The sequence below is a fragment of the Musa acuminata genome, chromosome BXJ3-6, assembly GCF_036884655.1.
Source record: "Musa acuminata AAA Group cultivar baxijiao chromosome BXJ3-6, Cavendish_Baxijiao_AAA, whole genome shotgun sequence".
NCBI classification, from domain to species: Eukaryota; Viridiplantae; Streptophyta; class Magnoliopsida; order Zingiberales; family Musaceae; genus Musa; species Musa acuminata.
In genome coordinates this window covers 40,313,181-40,331,218 of record NC_088354.1, presented here as the reverse complement: position 1 = coordinate 40,331,218, position 18,038 = coordinate 40,313,181, and the positions used below count along the sequence as shown (strand labels likewise).

The 18,038-nt window shown below is 40.9% G+C and overlaps 3 protein-coding genes across 3 annotated transcripts; 1 reads left to right on the top strand and 2 right to left on the bottom strand.

Annotated features, from left to right (window-relative positions):
- The first annotated feature begins 2,219 nt into the window (after nucleotides 1-2,219).
- LOC135641479 (zinc finger protein ZAT4-like) lies at nucleotides 2,220-4,269 on the top strand. Its single transcript, XM_065156841.1, has 2 exons — nucleotides 2,220-2,498; nucleotides 2,701-4,269. Exons 1-2 carry the CDS (start codon nucleotides 2,434-2,436, stop codon nucleotides 4,103-4,105), a joined length of 1,470 nt encoding a protein of 489 aa, XP_065012913.1. The 5' UTR covers nucleotides 2,220-2,433; the 3' UTR covers nucleotides 4,106-4,269.
- A 999-nt stretch (nucleotides 4,270-5,268) lies between these two features.
- On the bottom strand, nucleotides 5,269-8,293 carry LOC103990095 (probable WRKY transcription factor 57). Its single transcript, XM_009409125.3, has 4 exons — nucleotides 7,756-8,293; nucleotides 6,679-6,822; nucleotides 6,081-6,446; nucleotides 5,269-5,583 (listed from the first exon to the last, which is right to left on the bottom strand). Exons 1-3 carry the CDS (start codon nucleotides 8,121-8,123, stop codon nucleotides 6,089-6,091), a joined length of 870 nt encoding a protein of 289 aa, XP_009407400.2. The 5' UTR covers nucleotides 8,124-8,293; the 3' UTR covers nucleotides 5,269-5,583; nucleotides 6,081-6,088.
- A 6,522-nt stretch (nucleotides 8,294-14,815) lies between these two features.
- On the bottom strand, nucleotides 14,816-17,737 carry LOC135639965 (uncharacterized). Its single transcript, XM_065154005.1, has one exon. It carries the CDS (start codon nucleotides 17,548-17,550, stop codon nucleotides 15,097-15,099), a length of 2,454 nt encoding a protein of 817 aa, XP_065010077.1. The 5' UTR covers nucleotides 17,551-17,737; the 3' UTR covers nucleotides 14,816-15,096.
- Nucleotides 17,738-18,038: the final 301 nt, after the last annotated feature.

Here is an 18,038-nt window from a genome sequence, read left to right as displayed (position 1 = left end):
GTGGAAAAAGAAAATGAAAGAAGGAATATTTATAAATGATGGATCAGATGCAATCCAAATATATTTGATTTTTTTTATTAGTGAACAAGAAATCTTAATGTAATACAAACTATGTGACACCCAAGATATAAAAATCATAGTAAATTGATGAACATATTATTGAAAAGATTTGAGTATTGAGTTGATAAATAATTTCTAGAAGACTTGCATTAATTGGAAATATGACAGAAAAAGATAATTTCATCCAGAAAGTAAATATTAATGTCTCATAAAATAATTAAGAGCTTTTGATTTCTTTTAAGACTCTTTAAGTTCAAACATGTGTTTGAGTATCACATCTAGACATTGAGTTAAATGCCTAGTCAATGTTTTATCAAATAACTCTTTTAAGTCCTACCATTGTATATATGTTGAATCATTAAAAGTTTCTGCATCAAACACAGTGAACACCATTTTTATGCCAAAAAGCAAGCTTGACATTTCTGTAGGCAAATAACTGAAGACTGCTTGGATTGTCATTTATTCTCAATCAAAAGGAAAGAGAGAGAGAGAGAGAGAGAGAGAGAGAGGGAAAAAACACAAGTGAACAGATAAAGAGTAGCCAGACCTAAATGGTAGCAGACTTAGCATGCTTGATGTCATGCTTTAGTTTCAACAAAGAACAAAGTAGAGAGGAAGTTGGTGTTGCTCCCCAAAACCATCTCATCCACCATGGACAAGGAAAAGGATGGTGCCCCCAAGCAAAAATATTCAAGTCCCATTGACTCTTCTTGAGTATTTTCCAAGCATTGCTGGTGAGATCTTGCTCAGCAACACATGCTCCATCATTAGATGTACAAGAGGGACACATGCACCTCCATGTTTGGGACCTATAATTCTGCTATGTTTTAGCATTTTTAGGTAGGTATTTGCAGAGTAATACATGCACAAACTTTGCACTTTGTTTCAGTACTCTTGAGTGACAATTGTAAGGGAGTAAAGTGGAAATCCTGTTCATATATAATTTCTTTCTTTGCAATTATTTGTAATGTTTATTGCTAATTTCAACTTTACTAAATCATGCTCAAACTCTGTACTAACACAGAGAGGGTTTTCTCAGCAACTGAGCTGTTTCAGTTGATACACTTCTGGTTGGATATAGCTTTCTTCCAGAAAGTTTTGCTTTACTTCTTTTCTTGCACTTGAAGTGAAGAAAATAGATCTCTCCTGTCCCATCATCCAGTGAGCTTCCACTGAGGCATGGATCATAATCATAATGTAGCAAGACAAGGGTGGATAGAGTTGGTCAGACTTGAATATGTTAGCATAACTATATATGTATTCATAGAAAGAGAGTTGATCTAGAATCATACACAGAGGATTTATTTACCAGAGATATATTAGAGGTTAATTCGGTTCGAGTTATCGCTTCAACTGCAATTTAAGATGGACTAAAACCGAATATTTAACCAATGCTGGTTCTAACTTTTTAGGAAGAAAGCATGTGTATTACAAAGGTTATGTATCAAACAAATTAATGTCAAGCCTTTAATGGTTGATTCTATACCTCTGATATAACTATATAGAATATGCAGAGAGTTGCATTAGCCTGTGTAATGTATAGGAATTTTGCAAGGAAGGGAGCAGCACAGGGATGTGCTGGCCACATATTTATACAAATAATTGAAGAGAAATGAAGAGTCATTTGCTTTGGCAATAAGTGAGAACAATGTTTGGATTCCAGACATGTAGGAGATTTTAGAAGCTCTTTTAGGAGTTTGCAAGGCTGTAGTCTCTCACATTGATTTCTTTTTCTTTACTGTGAATACAACCATAGGAACTTGTTTGATTGCTTTGTGTTTTGACTGTGTTCAATTTGAAACTCATAGTTACCCTGATTCAGTGTGCTCTGACTCAAGGATTCAGCATATTGTTTATGTTACTACTTGAGAACCTTTTGCCCAGTTTAAGCTTCCATTAGAATAAAGAAAATTTGAAGCTTTTACTGACCAAAATTACATGTTGAAGCAGTTCCATGAAATGTGACACAACTGTTCCTTCACACACACTCTCTCTCTCTACTCAAATATGCACAGAACCAGTGCGAGTAATCTAATCCTTGTCGACAGAGGCACCACCAGAACAACACTTGAGACCCACCCACAGGATGCCTTCATCTGAGATCTTGGTTGACCTTTTCACCAGGAGAAGAACCCTTCATTAACTGAATTGCCTTGGATCGTGCACGAGTTCTCCTGGTGAGGTCCCACAGTTGACCTTTTCCAACTTCAACCATGCTTAAGTGCCATCAAGAATTCCAAACTAGGTGTGCACATGTAAGCAGTCCATTAGAAAGCAGAGTCTCAGGGGAAGAATGGTGGTGGTGGTGAACTCCTTTATCTCCCTTCTCTGTTGAGCACATCCACTCCCGGTTGTCGACACCATCGCCATCTGATGATTACTCTGCTCTCTCTCTCTCATTTTGCTCCCGTGCATGGATTCTACTCCTCTCCGCAAAGGTGAGAAGGCTCTAAAGAAGCAACCGCCACTCGCCTCTCTCTTTTCTCCCTCACCGGAAGCCAACACATCCTGAAGCTGCTACGAGAGGAAGAGGAACCACCAATCAGATCTTGTACTCAGTGATGGAGACGCCTCAGGGATCTAAGGGGGATTCTTGAACCCATTTGAGCTCATATGTTGTATTTTCTTGATCTTGGTCAGTGCCCGGGAGATGGAAGGAGATCGGTTGTTGCCGCCGCTGCCGCTGGCGTCGTCGAAGCATCGCTGCAAGGTGTGCCGCAAGTGCTTCCCGACCGGGAGATCTTTGGGTGGCCACATGAGGTCTCACTTCACCGTGGCCGCCAACTCCTCGTCGGAAGGCGACGAGCGGCAGCAGAGCAGCTATAGCCTGAGGGAGAACCCCAAGAAGACTTGGCGGCTATCGGATTCCGGCGACGGAGATGGAGAGATGCAGTGCGCGGAGTGCGGCAACGAGTTCCTGTCCTGGAGAGCGTTCTTTGGACACATGCGGTGCCACTCCGAGAAGCCTTCCGAGGAGCGAGGAGAGCAAGAAGGCCCCTGCAGCAATGTCGTCCATCGGAACGGCTTCGGCAGCCAACTTGGCACCGAGGCCGCGGCAGAAACCGTTGCAGAGAGGCGGATAAGATCGAAACGGACCGATCAAGCTTCTCCTGAGGACGAGGACGGCGCCATCAACCTCATGCTGCTCTCCAGGGGTGTCAGAAACTGGAGCCGCAGCTGCAGCGAGACGTCGGACAAGAACTCGGCGGAGGTTCTTGAGACTTGGGACTTCGTCTCGAATGGAAGCGAGAAGACGGGATCCAAGTCGAGCGATCCAAGAAACGGGTTCAAGAAGATGGAATCTCGTGGTGCTAATGATGGAATCGTCAGAGATGACATCGACGAAACCAAGAAACCCGTGGCCTACGCCTCCATCACCGACGACCTCAAGAACCCTGACCAAGAGCCGATGCCATGTCCTTCCAAGAACGAGGATCTGAGTTCTGTTGCAGGGGAAACAAGCATGAAGACTAGATTAGACGGAATCGATCACAAACTTGGGAGGAATTCTTCAAGCATGCTGGAGAGGTTTGATCCTGCCGATGATTCTCTCCGTCATGCTTCTTCGAATGATTGCTTGGCTAAGGCTACCAAGAAGAGAAGCCAGTTCGAATGCAAGTCCTGCAACAAGGTGTTCGACTCCCACCAAGCTCTCGGCGGCCACAGAGCAAGCCACAAGAGGATGAAAGGCTGCCGGGGCCACAGGACCCATGTCGCTGAGAACAGCACGGAAACCGATGCTTCGGCAGACGAAGCAGCGACGGAGGACACCGGCAGTGGATCGTCGAAGGCGAACAAGGGCCACCGGTGTCTCATCTGCAGCAGGTTCTTCAGCTCCGGCCAGGCTTTGGGCGGCCACAAGAGGTCTCACTTGGTGGCCACCGCTGGTTCCAAAAGACTTTGGGCGGCCATTCGGCAGCAGCCACTCGAGAAGCCCGGCGTGCTCGATCTCAATCTTCCAGCTGATGGAAGTGAAGACCTCAAGTCATGGTGGCTGGGAGGCAACCTCAAGCATGAGCCACTGCTGGGTGTGATCTCCAATTGATGGAAGAGTGAGAGGGGAGTGCAGGTTGCTCCAAAGGTTGCTGAGTTACTGTTCCATCCATCGTTGAGCTGCTGAGAGTCGAGCTTTGGAGCCGCAGTTCCTCGATTCCTTCTCCTTTTCAATGTGTTGTAGAATAAACCGATGTCGAGGTAATCGAATCATATGAACAGCTGATCCAAGATGAAAGCAATCTCGGTGCTCGACAGCACTGGGAAACACTGGTTTTGACATGCCATTCATTGTTCATGAGCGGAGTCCTGCTCTTTTCCATTGTTCATGATTTCTCTTGTCTGCAAGTGACATATTACACCTAAACAAGTCCTCACAATTAGTTCATACAGCAATCGCCATTCACTTCTTATGGATTCACATGATGAAGAAAGGCAAAGCACAGTAGGCCTGACTAAGATTGCCACCGTCCAACCAATGTTGTTCCACTGACCACACATAAAATAAGAACAAGGTCTTGTCAGTATCTCCCTTGACCTCTTGCAGATAGACACCAGCAAGAGCTTTTGATGTCTAATTGTATTATGGTTGTGTAAAAGCATGTCAGTCATTGGTCTGGTCAGAATCAATTCAGGATGGAAATGAGTAATTCCTTATTGACTGTAACAATAGAATAGTGATGGCATCTCAGGTTGGTTCACTTGTCATTGATCATCTCCTATAATTATTATAGGGTTTGTGCAAGAAAAATAAAAAGGTATGGGGACTTGAAGGTGCTAAAATGATGGTGGAGGATGATTACCTTTGGGAATTAATGCCATAGAAGGTGGAAGATTGACACATTCAAAGACTTGAATCTAATTGCACTGTCACTTTCTTTGCCCATTTACCCATAAGATAATCAACAAATATAATGCATTAAACACTGGTGGTCATGTTAATTTCATCTCATCATCGTATAAAAGACTAATGAAACAAGGAAAAAGAACAAGAAAAGACAATCTAGGGTTTGACATGAACATGCAGTACTCTCCCATTCTCTCTCCCCAGTAAATTCCATCAGCTTATTCTTTTTAGGACGATAGCTACACGTACAGCGCATGCAACTTTTTCTCACGTACGTGCATCTGCGAGACAATTGCAGGCAAGGAAACAAAGTTAGGCTTTTTCTTACCTCGAACTCAGCATTCCAGACCGCGAGTATAGTCGAAAGCTGGATCCATAAACAGCACTCTTAAATTAGGGTTGTTCTGAATCTGGTGTTACATGGAGGAGACAGTAAGCTAGCTTTTTAATGCTCCTGCACCGGAGAAATCTACAGTAGTTAATCGTGCTACAGAGTAGAGAAATGATACAGCTGATCGAAAGGACAACAAAAGAAACAGGAGTTGGCATCCATTAAAACCAGCCAAGTGTCAGAGAAGTCAACATCTGAACGGGCAATGCCTAGCTAGGGATGTTTCCACGCAGCCATAAACAATATCTCCATTCGTAAGCTGAGAGATGCATCCACTGTTTGCCACGGCTGCCTGCAAAGATTGTAAAAGCTGAGAGCAGTGACAACGTTTCATCCAAGTCAACACCAACAAAGAGAGAAGCGAAGGAAAAGGTTCGTCCGAGAACGATGAACTGACTACATGGAAGAGTAATTTTTGGTTGCTACGAGACATATTCTTCTCCATGTGAATATAAATGCATTGGAGAAACAAAGTCGGACGCCAAAAGAACCACATAAAGCACAAGCGGATTTGGCCACACAAACTCCTCCGAGTCTACATCATCATCATCATCATCACTACCCATTTTATGTGGAGAGAAGAATATTCTCATAATTAAGTTATTGTTCTATGATCAATCAAGTTATGCATGTGCCATCATTGAGGTGATATCATGATTCTGAGTTTTCACCTAATCTTTCCATTTATTTAAGCGTCTGCTCAACTTTATATCAACTGCTAATTGCTCATCTTCTGCTGCTAATGATAATACGCGTGAAGGAAAGCCATAAATGGTTTGTAAAACGTACCCAATTATTCATCTGTTCCTCGTCGCAGGCGAGACTATATCACCCAACAGACCCTCGTCGACGGCGGGAAGTGCTAGGGTTCGGTCAAGCAGGGACGGGGGTCGCTGTTCTTGCTGTGGATGGATCAGCGAAGGGCTCTGAGGGAACGGCGATGGTGGTGCATACAACTGCGGCGCCGATAGAGCTAGTTGTTGAGCTGCTGCGAGGGCTGCTGCGGTATGAAGGTGTGAGCCTCCACGAGGGTAAGACACGGTGTGGTGACAGTGCTGCCCTTCGTAGGTGGTGATCACGATGCTGGGATCTTCAGATGAACGCTCCACTCTCTTCTTCACCGTGCATTTGCTGTTGGTGCACCGATAGTAGCTCCTGCACAACTAGCCAGGAGTCGGTATACAATTTTTGCCTGAAATCTGGATTGAGTCTACTTTCTACTCTAATGGGGATGTGACATATAAGCTATTTTCGCATTCAAGATCACAGAAACTAAAATGCTACAGAAGACTTCAACCAAACAAGAAAAAGTAGCAGATTGGAAGATGATCGACATGAAAAAAATGCTGAAAACAAAGAGTAATAATGGAATTAGAGAGAAACTGACCTCGGAAATGGGCTGTTCTTCACGGCTTTCTGCCCATATTTTCTCCACCTATAGCCATCTTCAAGGTGATCTATCTCACTCTTGGTCATGAATGCAAACCTGGGTTGTCGAGTGCGCTTGATTCCCTTCTTACAGGTTTTATTCCTACAAGCAGAATGGCAGGCGATGCCCTATAAGCAAATACAGAATCATCTAAAGAAAGAGGCTCAAGGATTTGCAATCGGAAAAGAAAAGCCGAACTAAGATCAACAACCACAATGAGGATTTCACAGAGTAGGAGCCAAGCATTTCAAGAGTCCGAATTAATCATCTATTAGCATCAAAAATAAAGATGATTTTTAATCTCTTATCGACACCACGTCGAATAGCTGCTTTGTTTCAAACACCATATTATTCAGATCTTAATGATTTATCATATGATCAACATCGACAATATCACTAGACATGATATTGTCGTTGTGTCGAATAAGATCAAATAAAAAGCACATATATATATATTGTTTGTTCACAAAAGAAAACAACAACATTGGTGGAATCGAGACACCAAATGTGCATAACATACAACAGAACAAATAAATGCTAATGCGATATTACTGCTAACAACACCATACATACCAACGAAGATTATGCCATGTACTACAATATGTACTACTTAAAGCAATCGGAATCACCTAATACTACCATTAATCATCTTAGAGATAAACACCAAGAAATTAGGGGGAGAGAGAGAGAGAGAGAGAGGAAACCGCGTAATCCTCGAAGGATCGAAAGGAACGCGGGCTGCAAGTTGCACTCCCCTCCCCCCTCGCAAACATTTTACCCCCAGAGACGCCCCTTATTTACGTAATTACCATCGTTGTAGGCAGAATTCCACCGTCTCGATTTCTTTCCGTGGCGACATTTTCTCCATATTTTTGCTTCAAAATGTGCTTATTTGGTATAATTATTTAGTAAACAAAGAATAAAGAAGAGTCAAAATTTCTCTCTCGCGTCCCCAATTCACCCCTACGAGATGGCAGCTAATTACGTGAGTGCCACTGGCCGAAGGAGAAGACTGTAGGTATAGATAGAACTCACGCGGTATCGGCCGCCTTCTCGTCGCTCTCAGGCGGCGGCTCCTCGCTCGAGACCGAAGACGCGGCATCGCCAGAGGCCGCGGGAGGATCCGATCGCTCCTCCCTGGTTGCTTTTGCCGCCGCTGCCGCGGGGGCGGATCCGGACGAGGACTCCGGTACTTCGAGAAGCGGGGGGAACACACCTTCCTCCCCGACGCAGGGAGGACCCAGCGGCAGGCCCCAACCGATCTCCCCTTCGCCGTCGCCGCCGCCACCGCCGCCGTAGAGGTCCTCGAGGGAGGCGATCGCGGCGGCGGCACCGTCGCCAGAGAACGCCCAGCTGGATCCCCCGGAGGCGTCGGGTTCCAGCGCGGGCCGCTCTTCCTCCATCGATCCGATCGGAATTGGCGCGTCGGCGGCTTCTGAGATCAAAGAAGGGTAAGAGGAGGAAGAGTACCGGAGAGAGAGAGCGCTAGGGTTTCGGGTTTCGATCTCCTTCGCGTCGTCTTCTTCCGCTTCTAATTCCGAGTCTTCTCTTCTTCTACCCGAAGCACTTCGCTTTTGTTAAGCATGTCTTTTATCACTGCAATTAAGCAAAATTACACTTATATCCCTGAAAAGGCCCTAATTTTATATTTATTTTAAAATAAAATAAATTTATTTTTAAAATCAAACTCAAATTATTTTTATTTTAAATAAAATACATTAAACAATTAAAAAATTTCAATAGAAATAATTTTATTTTTAATGTATAAAAAACTTATATCTTACATGTATATATATTTTTGTAAATTAAATATTAACCCAAAATTTTAATTTATTTTAATACTATAACTATCTAGGTTTGTTTGACCCAAATTATTTGTCAAAATATTTAAGTTAAAATTGATAATAATAAATTAATTTTAATCTTATTCATTTTTACACTATTTATAAGTACTTACGACATATTATAAATTTATAGACTTCCATCTTTTGCTCTTTATCTATCTACTCACATCATATTTCTCCATGAAGAAAAGAATAATATAGGTTAAGAAACAAATCAAACAATTCAACTAGTGGATTTGTCACTATCTTGCTCTAAGTTTGTTTTATTTGATTAAATTATTATATATATTTCAAATAATCTATTTAAAGAAACAAATATGATAATATTTTTTCCTCACGTAATAATTCGATTGAAATATCGAACACCTATTAATATTATCAGCATACTCAAATCATAATTATGTGAAATATAATTTCACTGGTTCATCAACTCTCGGTGTCATCCCAATCTAATAAAAATAATTACTCAGCCTTACTTCGATCATGTTATAGTAAGTAAGAAAGATTAAATCAAAATCGAACTTAATGCAATTAGAAAAACTAAATAATTGATTTTGCTATTTCTTTTTAACCAATAAGGCTTGAATGTGTGTATTGTGTATAGCTCCTTCAGACTGTCGGAAGCCATACTCGATAGTAGGATTGTGTATGGAGACATGTCTTTGCTTTGTGTTAATCGCGGATTAGGTAGGATTTGGGCCACATCTTAATGATGGAGACATTATTTTGGAGGGGACGGCGGAAGATAAGGGTGTGGGACCCCACCTCGAATCTTTGCGAACCTAACTTGGTTTGCACGAAATCACGTTGGAGAAATTTATATTTCCCCACACCCACACCAACACGCAAACCCCCCCTCGAAGCATTGAGCTTCGCCGACACCTTTGATTCTTCTTCTTCTAATAGGTGATCACTTTTATTTTTTTTCTCTTTGTTTTTATTTGAATTTTGAATAATAACATCAAATATACTATTTTTATTATTTTTTACATATATTCTATCAGGTCAACCGATGACTCAGAAGAGTTCTAATAATTATGGGTGATAGAAATCATACATCAGCATCCACAAGATCATCGAATCCCTTCAGCAATTTGTGTTGAGCTGAGAACCAGCAGTGCACTCAAGCTGTGTGTGATAGGTGGGTGCTTCTCGAGGGATGTTGATGTCCTGCTTCCGAGCCAATATGTGGTTCTTGGATTACTGTTATCCTTATCAAGTTTGAAGGATGCATCTCTCTCTCTCTCTCTCTCTTTCCTTCCTTTTGTTTTTCTCTTAGCGACTTCTCTTTCCAACTCAGCCAATCACTAGTGCGACTATAAGAACTCACTATATCTCCACCAGCAAATTGAGCCTCTCTCTTTTTCTCGAAGAAAAGTGAGAGCGGCACCTTTGTTATCGTCATGGAAAGATTCAGAAGGTTGTATAAATAGAAGAAAGCAATTAGAGTTGACTTGCCACTTATCATACCACAACTCTTCCTGCACATTAGGGTTTGACAGAGATCTTACGGATACCAATGGTTCGTTCATCTACTGGGACAAAGGATCGAAGCAGTTGTTCCAAAGTATGCTGCTGTATAGATAGATACATACGTACGTACGTATGTACAGGAATACATACGAGTAGGATAATTTTGGCTCTCCATACTGTTGTCTCCGTGGTTGTGCCGATTATTTATCTCCGGCCACTGTTGTTAGTGGGGAGACTATTCAGCCGTATACTGGTGATTTCTTGTTCCTTTGTGGAGCTCCAGAATGGATTCGTGAGCTCTTTTAGCGCATGTAGTAGTATCTTGACAAACCTTTCAACTGTTCATCAATGTGATGGAATGAAAGCCTCGTTGAGATCATATCTAAATGCAGTACTTGACCACAAACAAATGGCGATCTCTGAGGGACCGAGATGGCCCACTGATCTCGCTGTGGCTTTTGGGAAAGGTAAAAGGACTTGTGTCTGCTGGTGGATCCAATGGAAGCCCCACTGATCTCCAAAACTGGATGCAGTCCTGTCGGCAAAGGTCTCAGGCTGTGGCGATCATCACCACCCTTCCTGGGTTCCATGGTGATCTGTTCTTTACATGAGATAAAAATTAGTCCCAAAATCATGGTAGGGTTGACTAATATTTTTGCTTTCTTTTGTTAGGATCTCAAGTCAACAGGAGAAGAACAATGTGTGATTCATCAGTCTATGTTGGTTATCGAGCTTGAATTGGTTGCCCTTTGATGCTTAATGTGATTGTGTTGTTCTTTTGAAGGCATTCATTCGACCTATATGTTGGATTACAATCTCTGAAGTTGGGGGGGTGGGGCAAAAAAACCTCTTACATACCAACCATTCGATCTGTTTGGATGGTGGCTCGACAGGTGATAACTGTTTGCAAGCAACTTTAGCTGGGAAAGATAAGATTGAGATGACATCTGAAAGGGACTGATTCAGAGGTAGACATAATCTAGTTGGGAGTATTCTCAATCCTTTGTGCGATTAAATAGAGGACCTTTTGTCCACTACAGTCTTTGTTTGCAGTATCACCTTCATGCTGGTCCAACCAGATATCTGTCGACATCCCCCACACAGAAGAGTCATGGCCAAGGATGTGTCCTGTAGAATGATCATGTCTTAACTACCACACTGTAGTAAATTTACCTCCAGTAGTAACACAAGAAGTTCAACACACAGATAAAGAGATTAAGAGAGAGAGAGAGAGAGAGAGAGAAGAGTCGTAGCCAAGGATGTGTCGTTTAGAATGATTATGTCTTATCCACCACCACTATGATTGCTCATTCGACAGTACTAGTTTTTGAATAATTCTATCATTGAGGTTATATTTAATTTTCATCAGTGTAGCTACACAAACCAAACAACAATCATCCTGCAACCACTACAATAATGTCCTTAATTCTCAGGAATTTGAGTACGTAAATACAAGTTCATGCAGAACACCTCAGTGAAGTCTCATCTTCACATCAAGATGTGTGTGGAGCCAAATTGATAGTGATAAAAGTATGTACCACATGATTCGAGCTGGTATTAAATACCTTATGAACTACTTTGTCCTCAGAATGGCTTGCAGGGTAGCACAAAACTGCTTAATTTATTGTACCTGCAAAACCAGCATGTTTACCGTAAGCCGACTCAAATACCAAACAACAATATGTAGATACATGTCAAAGTGTTATTGCTTTTTAAAGTTCTTTTTCCAGCAGACCAGTGGTTGTTACCTGCATCAGTATGTAAGGTACGGCTAGAATCATAGTATAGAGGAACCAGAGGTCAATACATTATCAAAACCATAGCTTGCTTATTTTACAGAAGCAAGGAAAGATACACTTCCAAGTAACCGGAAGTTTAATATTGCACCAATATTTCAAGTCTTGGAGATAATAAGATATCCAGCAATCATCCTTTGCGCGGTCTCCCAGTCAGGAATTGAATTCTATGCTAGTATGCAAGGCTTGTCTCATGACTTGATCCCAATGGCAACAGAAAAGTCAACAAATGGAAGGAAGACCCCGATCAATTTATCCTCACATTGTAGTTTGTCTTAGATAATCACAGGTCATAAAAGGGATGAATTAACCAGTCTAAGATCATTAAAATTTAATATCTTTGTATGGATATTTGAAAATTGTCTTTGTATTTGTCTATATCAAATTTCACCTACAGATTCTTTCGATTATCAAAATTGTGCTAAAGAGTATCCCTCAATTCAAAGAATTCATCTCAAGCTTTCAGATACTTTCTTTATCTTTCATTTGAGCCAATTATTCCTTCAATTAAAACATTTCAGATATCAGTGTGTATGTCGCAATCACGTACAAGATGTGTGATCTTATAGCATTCATGTATGAGAAGTGTTATCTAAATTATCAAAAAAAATACTTGTTAGACAACAATGTCTACGTCAGTGCAGTCATTTGTAACAACCCTACACAAAACTTTGATCTATAGTCCTTATGGTCATTACTCAGCAGGCTGATGTAGCAAAATATCTAGGCTCCACTTTGAACTATAGTTTTCAATCATTTCTGTAGAAACAATATTCATGATAGATGTGGAGTTATGGAAAATATTAATAGATTAATGTTTGTTTGGTTTGGATTCCAACTATGCTAAAAGGTAGATGAAGATGACTGTGAATCATTTGCAGAATGGTTATTTAGATGATGGAATGTGTTTCATGATGCTCAGAAGGTTTTAACGATCCTATGGTTTCTGTGGAGACACAGAACAAATTAATATATACATGTAAGAACTCATTGCCTCACCACCAGGTAATCAACAAAGGTGTTTTTTTGTTGCAAGAGTATCAAAGGTTGAATGAGGCAAACAAAGCACCAACTGCTGGCAACATAGTTTCTCAGGAGTAAACTTGCAGCAGGATTTTATAAAATTAATGCAGATGAAACATTATTTAATGATGCGTGATCATGATATAAAGCAGTTTGTCGTGATATGAATGGAGTGCTTATGTTACATACAGAAAAGTTTATTGTAACTCATGCAGAGGAGGCAGAAGCCGTAGCCTTGAGGTGTATTGTACATTTTGCACTGGAAATTAGTCTGAGATACATCAAAGTATGATCTGAAAGGGCACAAAGATCACATCTGCTGTAGATGTTATTCCCAATAAAATTACTAATAAGAGGTGTGGATGATGTGATTATGGATATAAGTGTAATCTTGCTGCAAATTAAGATGTGAAACTGTCCAAGACTGCAACGTAGGATGTCATTTCAAGATCAATAGATTCAGTTGACCTCAAAAAGACTCCTGTACGTGATGATGCATCATATTAAAGAATTCTGCTTCCATAGAAGAAAAGTATTCGCGATTGACAATCAATAGTTGCACTACATAGTTTTTGCGCAAGCAGCCACAGTTTTGAAATAATTTCATGTGGACCTTAGACAGGTCTTTCTGAAATAAAGAAAGAATAGGGCATCCTGCGCCACAGATCCTCTTATAAACAAAACACCAGCATGCAGTACTTCCTAAATCGATACAGTTTATAGAAAATTATGTCCTATTCAAAGATGGAATTTTTAATATCACAAACAATTAACTAATGTTTCGGATAAGTTTACGAACTTCATCGAACAGAATCCAATCTGTTCACTCTCTATCAGACATGGAAGCTACCCAACTTCCGGCTACTTCATGAAACCAAAATCAATCCTTCTATAGCGAATTGAGCGTATCCAGCAATAAATCGACAAAAAAAAGTAACTGGAGCTTAAATCTTTCCCCAAAATTATAACGATTAAATTCATCGAAACCCCATCAAATTTCACACAGATTCAGTACCTTTGGATCGGAGGCGTCATAAGCTCCTCACCTCCATGACGCTCTTTGCACTGGGAGCGTACAAGGTGTACACAGACGCCTGCCGCTTCGCGACCTCGAGCTGAGACGTCCCCTCGGCGAAAGCCGCGGCGATCGCGGACGGATCTGAGAGCCCCTTGTTCTCGCGGAACCCGTCGACCGCCCTCCTCCTCGCGTACTCCCTGATGTTGTAGTCACCGAACTTCCTCGCCGTTTTCAGGAGCGATCGGAGCAAGGAGAGTACTTCCGCCCTCAATGGAACCGACGCCACCGCCATGGAAGCCAAAACCGTTCCAATTTAGAGCTCGAATCGGGGAAGCTCTAATCGGCAGAAATTAGGGGAAAAAGATTGTAACGGTATCTTATGCCGTTATAATCATTATAACAAATCGGTATAAATTCTCGACCTGACACGAACCGAACTCGAGTTTAACAGACATTAGCTAAAACCATATGGATTTGGGTTTGATTTGAGCTTATACGCTTGACACAATTGGGGCCCAATTGACCCAAATAGCAACCGAGTTAGGCATGTTGAGTACATATCATTGCGGATTAAGATGTCAATAACATCATGTTTGAGGCTTATTGTATTATCTATCACTACTAAATTTATTAGATTCTATACCATCAAATAAATCAGTAGTACCAAAGAAATAAAAATGGTAGCAAAAATTAGCATGGAAACTTAATCTGATAAAGTAATGAATTGACTTAGATATGATCCCATCCAATTTGAGCATGCTTGAATTCTACATCTCTTGTTTGATCCCTATGTATGGTTTCATGCTTGTTATTAGTAATTTTGTTCCTTGCATATATACACAGAAAAGGTAAAGAATTCATGCACTAGCTGATATCAAAATTCTTACATCTCACTGACACAGAGAGGTGGCAAAAAGAAAGCAATTTATTTGTTTCACATCTCTGAGAGTTTTTGGGACCATCAAAACATATTAAGATAGACACAAACAGCAATCAAATATGTGCCCAACACAATCTGTACCACTGACACATCTTCCTCATGCAAAATCTGTAAGCCTTGCAAGCCAAATCCATCTATCTAAAGTGTTTTTCCATCTCCATACTACACCTGTACATAAACTTCACCAGGATCCTCAAAACAAAGCCATTTAACTAAATTGGAAAGGAAAGAATGGAGGGTGATAGCATCATGAACACTTTTTGACCAAGTATCAGAAAGTAATCAGGGAACTGCAACTAGTGGAGCTACTTTGGTTTCTTGAAGAGAGATAATGGTTTCGAAAGCACCAACTAAGGCCTTAACTTTGCTCTTCCTAGACTCAACAAGCTTGCTTGCAGTTTCCTCGATCACATTATTGAACAAACCTTGGGTGTCTTTCTTATCATTGACATCTTGATGTCTCAAGACAACGTTAATAGCATCCGAGAGAGAAGCACTTGGTCCTGCGCCATCTGATTCCATCCTGTTTCTAAAGCTCTCTGTCGCTATTTCTTTAGCCTTCCGATTGTCACCTACAGTCTGAACCTGCCTGAATCTGAGTCTCCTCGGAGGATTATTATTGTTTTCAGGCTGAAGGTTAACCATCTTACTTCTGCTGAAGTTTGACTTACGAGATGTGCCAATTTTATATTCTGAGTTAACACCAGTATTCCTTTCAGGAGCACTTTTTATTTCACTTTCACAAACATCTCTGTAGGTTCTCTGAGATGCCTCTCTGTGCAAAACAGTTTCACTAGATCCGCCCAACTGAGATCCAGATTCCTTGAGCTCTTCATTCCTGTCTGGATGTGATCTGTGTTTTCGGAGTTTTTGCCTCAAGGCTTTCAGGTCAATTTTCTCCAAATTAGGCTCAAATGCACGGATAGTTTTATCCTTGAGACCAAAATTTCCAGCTTTTGCTTGATAATTCGTGGTGAAAGAAGGGATTACTTTCCTGTATTTTCTCAGCTTCATGCTTGATACCCTAGAAAGCCGAGACTTGGTGGATGGAAGGGTTGACAGTGATTCAAATGCTTTTTCTTTGCCCCCATTAGACTTGTCTCCAACCTTGATTATCTTCTCCCGGTACCTTGGATCAAATAGTCCTGTTGAAGAAATGGATGCAGGTGAAGATTTTACCAAGACCTTCAACTTTAAAGATGTCCCACCTACAAATGATCTATCAACCAGACTCTTGGAAGGGGGTAAGGTTGCCTTCTTCATTACTCTGGGTGTGGCAGATAAAATGTTGCTCTTGAAACATGATGGATGCTCTTGCTCAGACTCCAACCTGATTGATTTCATTGTTTTCCTTGCTGCAAAATTCTTCTTGACACATTTTGGTCCAACGGATATATCACATTGTTCCTCCTTTATTTCTTTATGTCCATTAGAGCCTCCAGTTTCCTCGTTTCTCTTCAGCATGTTCAACTCTCTCTTTGTTTTGTCACCTATTCTTGAACTCCTCACCTGAATCTGTTTCTTGGCGAATCCTGCTTGATCAATTGGTGTGTTCATGGTAGATGTGGAGCTTTTTTGAGATGGAGGAGTCTTTAGCTTCATGCTCAAAGCTTCCTTAGGTAATGCTTCTGTTCGATAGGCAGGTCTGCACTTAGCAGATGCCTTGCTCTTATGATTCAGCAATTTCAGACTTGATGGCCCCTCAGATGATCCAGGAAGAGCCTTCACCCCAATGTTCATTGATTTATTAGATGATTCATCTACTCCATTGGCCATTTGATACTCAGCAAATGCAATATCATCTATGATGGGAGATGCAATCCTCAACTCCATGCTTATCTGCTCCAACGATGATCCTTCTGTTGCTTTTTCTGCTTTATGCTCAGAAGAAGCAAAGTTGTCCTGAATTGTTGACGAAATCATAAACTTCATACTTACAGGTTCCTCGGATGAACCTTCTACCTTAGTTATGGGTATGCACTCTTCAACAGCAACACCGTTCTGCAAGGTTGTTCTATCGAGTTTCGTGATTACAGATTCACAGGATAATCTTCTGGATTCATGCTCATCAGATGCAACATCCATAAATTCCTCTGATAATTTTTCATTTTGATTTGCAGCTGAATGCTCAAAAGATGCATTATTTTCTCGGTCATGTACTGTAGAAATATGCTTCAAGCTTGAGGATTCGTGAACAAATCCTGCTGCTAGACTGGTAAGGGAACTGGAAGTCTGAATTATCATCTCAGGTGGAAGATCCATCTGCTCACTGAGTCTAGTCTTATCAGTGAGTTCATCTTTTGTGTTAGTTGTCCTTGGCTTGAGCTCTGATTTGTGCTTTCTCTGATTTACAGTCATGAAATGTGATTGATTGTGTTCGCCATCAGGCATCTGGCTGTTGGTTGAAGCCCCTAGGAAAAAGTGATGCCTTTTCTTTTCTTCGTATTCATGCTTAAGTCCATATTTACAGAAATCATGGCAAGAACCTGTAGAAGGTCTTAAGTAGCGAGAAAGAATCTTCCCATCAGTATTTAAAGGATATGGTGTAGTAATGCTATCTGTTTCCACTGTTGCAGTTGTCCATTCTGCTCTTTTAGGCTTTACTACTTCAGGAATTACTGAACTAAATTCTGTCACTTGACTCATTTGAATTATAAATATAATGTGACTTGTGTCTTGACTTCTGCAACAAATAGGCAGGATTATGAGCACATAATAAGACAGACTAAGAAACATACCCAAGGAAGAATTATAGCGGCCAGACGAATTATAGAGTCACTTATGTTGCATTGGATACTACACTAAGACACAGGGCAAAACTTCACAGCAATAAATAATCTATTCTGGGAAGATGATCATGCAAGAGACTCAGTGCATCGTCAGTGATAAAGGAAAAAGCTATTAGTTTACAAAGAAACAACTTAATAAATTTGACAGAAAGTTGCATAAAAAATGATAACTATGCTTTGAGTGCAAGAAGCATGTTCTTCGGTTTATTGTAAAATTATTATGCATTACCATACATCCCTAAGGAAGGAACCCTTTCCTTTCATACCTTCCGGTTGAGACCTATTAGTTATATAAAATATCAAACTCAAACAGAACTAAACTTACAACTTAACATATACATATTAAAACTCCATTTTCCACTAACAATTGCATGACTTGTTTTTGTAAGATGACCGAAAAAAATAGTAAGTGCTTGTAGAACTAAAGAAACAAGC

Bases quoted from the DNA above. Each gene is read 5' to 3' on its own strand.
- LOC135641479 (XM_065156841.1), top strand. From the start codon at position 2,434: ATGATTACTCTGCTCTCTCTCTCTCATTTTGCTCCCGTGCATGGATTC. The intron at 2,499-2,700 runs GTGAGAAGGCTC...GATCTTGGTCAG, and splicing joins TTCTACTCCTCTCCGCAAAG to TGCCCGGGAGATGGAAGGAG.
- LOC103990095 (XM_009409125.3), bottom strand. From the start codon at position 8,123: ATGGAGGAAGAGCGGCCCGCGCTGGAACCCGACGCCTCCGGGGGATCC. The intron at 6,823-7,755 runs GTGAGTTCTATC...TTCTGCTTGTAG, and splicing joins GAGAAGGCGGCCGATACCGC to GAATAAAACCTGTAAGAAGG. The intron at 6,447-6,678 runs GTCAGTTTCTCT...CTAGTTGTGCAG, and splicing joins AAGAACAGCCCATTTCCGAG to GAGCTACTATCGGTGCACCA.
- LOC135639965 (XM_065154005.1), bottom strand. From the start codon at position 17,550: ATGTTTCTTAGTCTGTCTTATTATGTGCTCATAATCCTGCCTATTTGT.